This window comes from Hirundo rustica, chromosome 3 (genome assembly GCF_015227805.2).
Source record: "Hirundo rustica isolate bHirRus1 chromosome 3, bHirRus1.pri.v3, whole genome shotgun sequence".
Lineage (NCBI taxonomy): Eukaryota > Metazoa > Chordata > Aves > Passeriformes > Hirundinidae > Hirundo > Hirundo rustica.
Genome location: NC_053452.1, coordinates 114,597,250 through 114,603,080, shown reverse-complemented (window position 1 = coordinate 114,603,080; position 5,831 = coordinate 114,597,250). Strand labels below are relative to the sequence as shown.

General features: G+C 58.6%; 1 protein-coding gene across 1 annotated transcript; it reads right to left on the bottom strand.

Annotated features, from left to right (window-relative positions):
• Nucleotides 1–948: 948 nt before the first annotated feature.
• Nucleotides 949–5,352, bottom strand: SOX7 (SRY-box transcription factor 7). Its single transcript, XM_040060532.2, has 2 exons — nucleotides 5,127–5,352; nucleotides 949–3,224 (listed from the first exon to the last, which is right to left on the bottom strand). Exons 1-2 carry the CDS (start codon nucleotides 5,350–5,352, stop codon nucleotides 2,320–2,322), a joined length of 1,131 nt encoding a protein of 376 aa, XP_039916466.1. The 3' UTR covers nucleotides 949–2,319.
• Between the last annotated feature and the right edge of the window lie 479 nt (nucleotides 5,353–5,831).

Sequence of the window (5,831 nt, the reverse complement as noted above, 5' to 3'; positions counted from 1 at the left end):
GGTGAGTTCGGAAGAAGGAAGAGGCAGGATGGCAGAGCTGAATCCAGGGATTACAAGCGGGGGATGGAGGATGACAGGACAGGAGCACCTTGGTGCCTCTGCAGATACTCACACAGCCTGCCCTTTCTGGGACCATGGGCTCCGTGGGTCAGAGATGTCATTTATGGGAGACAAGCCACCCTGAGGGACAGGATGGGGTTGGGTGACCTCTGAAGACCCCTCCCAGCCACCAACACACAGGTGGCGTCACAAAGTGCATTAGGAAACGTGCTCCTCCATTTTTGGGTGCCAAGCAGGAGGACCCAGCCTGGCAGGACACTGCTTTGGGAGGTTTTTACACTGTCTTGGATCTCCAGAGGTCCCTTCCAGCCCTGACAACTCTGGGAGTCACTGTGCCTGGCCAGACCTCAAGGACAGCCTGATTTAATGTCTGGCAAGAGCAGGCTGTGATGTTTTTTCATGGACAACAACATGGATTAAGCTTTTCTCTTTGCTGGCCAGGCCTGAAGGCCATCACTCAACATCACCTTCACGTGGCTCCCCAAATTTGACCCCCACACACTTCTGAGGCCTCATTGCCTCAATCTGCACCTGAGACGAGGACCCTTTTCAAGGTCCCCACACTGTGGAGCACCTTAAGAGGTGAATCAGCCCAAACTGTGAGAGAAAAGAGAGCCTTAAATGTGACTAAAACCCACGCTCCAGGCACTGGCACTTGCTCCATGAATTGGCAACATCATCTGTGCTCACCAAGACACCAAAGGCAAAGCTCTTGACTTCACTGTGATGTGGAAACAGGATTACAAAGATCATTATCTGAGAGATGGCAAAAGCAGGATCAAGGCCAGCACAGTGATCCGAGACACTCCATGAAAAGAGGGGGGTGAGCACTCACCATGCCCCTTTTTTTGTTAGAAAGCAATCCACAATTTGTAAAGATAACCACAGATCTTTGTTTTATTTATAAAAAAATGGAAGTAGAAAAATTTGGCTGAAAATACCAACAACAACAACGACAACAAAAATATAAAAAAATAGCACTTGCACGGGAAATGTTTCTGTTTTGAAAACTGTTGTCAATAGCGACAGCAATTTAAATCATCGAGCAATCATCATATAAAAACATATTTATTTAAATTAAATATTTTATGCAAACTCGTATCTACACTCATTCAAAATGCATAGAGTCACACAAAAGAGATGGAATGTATTAGCTTAAAAACCAGTGAACTTCGGGGTTTTGGTTTTTTTTTTTTAAGTTTTCTTTGCAATTATTATAAATACATTTTTGGGGCCGAAACCAGGAGATCATAACCACGTTACTAACTAATCATTACCAAGTGCCATACAGTAAACACTAAGATTAATCATGTCATATAACTGATTTAAAATAAAGCTTCATCTTTATGGAAAGGAAGAGAACTCGAGCAATACAGAATCCGAGGTGAGGGGTGGGGGGAGGAATAATGGAAGGAATAAATCAATGTACAGCTTTATTACAAGCAATAAAACGCCAGAGTTAGGAGAGGCATCGGGCACTGTGGCTCCAAATACTGAGCCTTCCCCTTCAAAGGATGTTTGATAAAAAAAGTGTCTGCTACATCATCACCTCTTGGCCAAAACGTTCGTCCCAGGACCTGCTCCCAGGGGTGGATGCTGGCCGGATCCTGCCTTTCCAAGCCCTGATCTTACCCCATTCCAGAACAGGCTCAGCACCCCTGGGGCTGGCTACTGTTCTCCTGGCTGGTGTCCCATCCCCTCTGGGGTTTCCCGAGGGATGAAGCCCCCAGTCCGTGCTCTGGGGCAGGGATGGGGGGCTTTAATCCCCGTTGGAGCAGTCAGGCAGGTCAGGGTGGCCGCAGCAACGCCGCCACCAGAACCCAGGAACAGCTCATAGACCTTCACCAAAATCTTCCCTTCTCCCATCCCTGCCTTTCCCCCTTCCAGGGGGGAATTCAGACCTGACGTTTGCGGGGTGCTGCCGCCCTCCTGACTCCAAAGCAGAGCTGGGGACACCCCAAAATGAGGGGCAGCCTTCCTGTGCTCCCAGGAGCATCCCTGCTTTGGAAGAGGGACTTGGCCGAAGGGCTTTGGTGTCGGGAAGTGTCCCCCGACCGCGGTCGGAGCAGAGCTCTCCAGGCTTTGCCCGGCGGTGACCCAACAACCCAAATCCTTTACCTACAACACCAAGGAGACTCCAGGGCCCGGCGGTTCGGACTCGGTCACCCCGAGGGGCCGCGGGCCGTGTCCCCAGGGAGCAACGCCTCGGAACAGTGTCGGGTCCTTCCTCGGCCGCTCCAGGCGGCCCCGGCTGGGCTCCTACGAGACGCTGTAGTTATTGTAGTAGGTGGCCGTGGCGTCGGCCAGGACGGAGATGAGGCTGTTCTCGGAGCTGTGGGAGCTGCCGGACGCTGGGCCGTGCCCGTTGGCCAAGGCCCCGCCGTGGTGGTCACCGTGGCCGGGGTTGTTGAGATACTGGTCGAACTCATTGCGGTCCATCTCCCCCAGCAGCTCCGCTTGGCTCAGCTGGTCCAAGGGGTCGAAGCCGTGGTGGTCGGGCGGCGGGGAGAGCTGGCCCAGGTGGGCATGGAGGCTGGGAGTGGGCAGGGAGGGGAAGGCGGGTGTGTAGTAGCTGGGAGGAGGAGGAGGAGGAGGAGGGAGGGGAGGGCAGCTGGAGGCCGGGGGGATCATGCAGGTGGCCGGCTGTGGCATGGGGCTGAGCGGGTGGTGGCCGCACGGCAGCGAGCCGCCCGCGTACTCCGGGGAGAAGGTGGCACCGGCGAGGTGAGAGCGGTGATGCTCCTCGGGGCAGGGCGAGGAGAAGAAGCTCTGCTCGGGGTCTATGGCATCCAGGGGGGACATCTCCGGCGGGGTGGGCAGCCCGTAGGGGTAGGTGTCCACGCTGGTGCTGCTGCCGCTGCCCGGAGCCTCCCGGTATCCCCGCACGGCCGGCAGCCCCGGGCGGGGGTGGTACTCACCCGGGCCCTCTTTGTCCCCCCCGGCCCGGCTGCAGGTCCGCTTTTCCGGCACAGAGTTCTGGTCCCGTGTCAGGCTGCCCAGCAGAAAGCCGGCATCCACCCGCTTCCCGATGCGCTTGACCTGCTTCTTCCGACGGGGCCGGTACTTGTAGTTGGGATAATCTTGCATGTGCTTCACCCGCAGCCGCTCGGCCTCCTCCACGTAGGGACGCTTCTGCGACAGGCTCAGCGCCTTCCAGGACTTCCCTGAAACGGAGGACACGCTCCCTTAGCACCCGCAGCCTCCCGAGGGAGCCCAACATCCCACCCGGCACACGCGGAGGACGCATCCCAAAAACCCTGCAGGGGGACGTGGCGGCAGCGGGTGGGAGAAGAAGGGGGGATGTGAGGCTGTTATAGGGTCTCTGACCCACTTCATCCCAAGTCCCCACACCAGGTGGGTCTAGGGTTAGTGGATAAATCCAGGCAGATGAACTCTCCCAGCTCCACAGGCCGGGGCAGAGAGCCTGGCTATGGAACAGGGACAGCCAAGGCTGGCTGAGCAGAGGGTCAGGACGTGGTGTCCCTGAAGGTGCCCCAGCCTGTGCCCTGCCAGGACTTGCACCCGGGTACAAGGAGACCTGGGCACTGTGACAGCTGGTCTGGGTGGTGTCCCTGCTCATGGCAGGGGAATGGATTAGATGGTCTTTAAGGTCCCTTCCAACCCAAACCATTCCATGATTCCGTAATTAATTCTATGACCTCGCTCCTCCCTGTTCGAGATAAAATGTCCCCAAGACACAGGACAGAAGAGCAGCACTGGGCAGAGGGGGCGTTATCCCACAGTGAGGCTGTCCCAGGCTGCTCCTCAGGGTAAGGGGCAGAAATGAGGATACACATCAAAGCCTTTGATGCCTTCCCATGGCCTGAGACAGCAGAAATAACACTAACAAGCTGAGATGCTGCACGGCAAAGCAGCGAGGAGAAAACCCAAACCACCAAAGAAAACACCACAGAACTGTCCAGGGAAACACAAACTTTGGATAAGAGGTTGGGCAGCAAAGCTGTGTTGCAATTCGGGCAGCTCTTTCTCAGGCTGTCTGGGCCGATAATTTCAGTTTGCCCTCTTGGTTTCATGTCAAAATGGGGATTGGGAGAAAGGGAGAAATAGTGGATGGGGAGTGGGAAACAAACGTGTGCTCAAAATGGGTTGTGATCCCCCAAAAGGAACAACAGAAATACACACACACACCCCCCAGCCACATAATACTGGGACAAAAGTGGGACAGTAAGGACAGGCCAGGAAAATTTGGGGGTCCCTCCCTGCACAGCACCCTCAGGGTTTGCAGCAGAGGGGTGGCAGGGTGCCTGTCCCCTGGCATGCAGGACAGCACCAGGAGTGGCTGCACACCTGGAGTGCGGGACAGTTCTGGGGTGAGCACCCCGTGGGTGACGGGGTGGGTGCACGGTGCTGCTCCCCTGGGAGTGCAGAACTCCATCAGGTCTTGCAGCCCCAGGCTGCTGCACCCGGGCTGGCTTTGCACCCCAAAACCGGCCAGGTAGGTGCAGGGGTGCCCTCCTGCTGCGTGCCAGACCGGGTCCCCACCTGGGCAGGGCTGGCACCCCCAGGGATGGCCAATCCGGGGCGCTGGATCTGGGTGGGATTTGCACCCCAGGATGACCGGGTGGGTACATGATGCCCACCCCAGGGCATTGGATCCGAACGGGATTTGCACCCCAGGAACGGCCGGAGGGTGCCTGGCTCCCCACCCCAGCGCGCTGAATCCGCACGGGGTTTTCACTCCAGGGACCGCAGGTGGGTGCCTGGGGACCAAGCCCGGAGCGCTGGATCCGAGCAGGGTGTGCATCCCATGCCCGGGTGGGTGCGCGGGTGCCTCCCCCGGGCCGCTGGATCCGGGCAGGATTTGCACCCGCGGGAATGCCCTGGTGGGCTCACGGGTACCGAATCCGGACACGGTTTGCACCCGCAGGGATCTCCGGTGAGTGCCCCTGGGCACTGAATCCCGACAGGATTTGCACCTGGATGGGTGGGTGGGTGCCCGGGTGCTCGCCCCGGAGCACCGGATCCAGGCAGGGTTTGCACCCCCGGGGATGCCCGGGTGGGTCCCCGACCTCGCCCCCCAAACCCGCGCCCCCGGCCCTCCTCACCGAGCATCTTGCTGAGCTCCGCGTTGTGCAGGTCGGGGTTCTGCACCGCCAGCCGCTTCCTCTCGTCCTTCGCCCACACCATGAACGCGTTCATGGGCCGGCGGATGCGGCTCTCGGAGCCCTTCTCGCCCTGCGACGCTCGGGGGGGTGGCCCTGGGGACAGCCCCTCGCCCGCGTCCCCCTCCAGCCGCTCCGGCCAGGGGAATGTGCTGAGCAGCGCAGCCATGGCCCCCCCCGGCCCCCCCCGCCCCGCCGCGCTGCCCTCGGGGTCCCCGCGCAGTCCCAGCCTCCTGCCCGGCCTCTCCCGTATTTATGAGCTCCTTGGAAAAAGCCTCCTCCAATGACACCGAAGGGACTCGCTGCTCCTCCTTGTTTGCAAACTCCTCAGCCCCGGCCGGGATGGTGCTGGGAGAAAACTTCTCCCCACCCTCTGCGCGGAACCCCCCCGGGGAAGCAGCACCCCCCCAACACCTCCCTTTCTCCTTCCCACTCCCCCGCTCCCCCTCTTTTATTATGATTTTTTCCTTATTTTGCCCGCTGAAAGGGAGCGAGGAGAGAGCTGGAGATGTCCCGCCCCCAAAACAGCCCCGCTGCCCCCCTGCACCTCAGACACCTTCAGAGTTTAGAGGTTACGGGGTAACACAGAGAGGGGAGATAAAGGCACGGGAAACTTGGAAAGTGGCACCGAAAGGAAGATCCCACTGG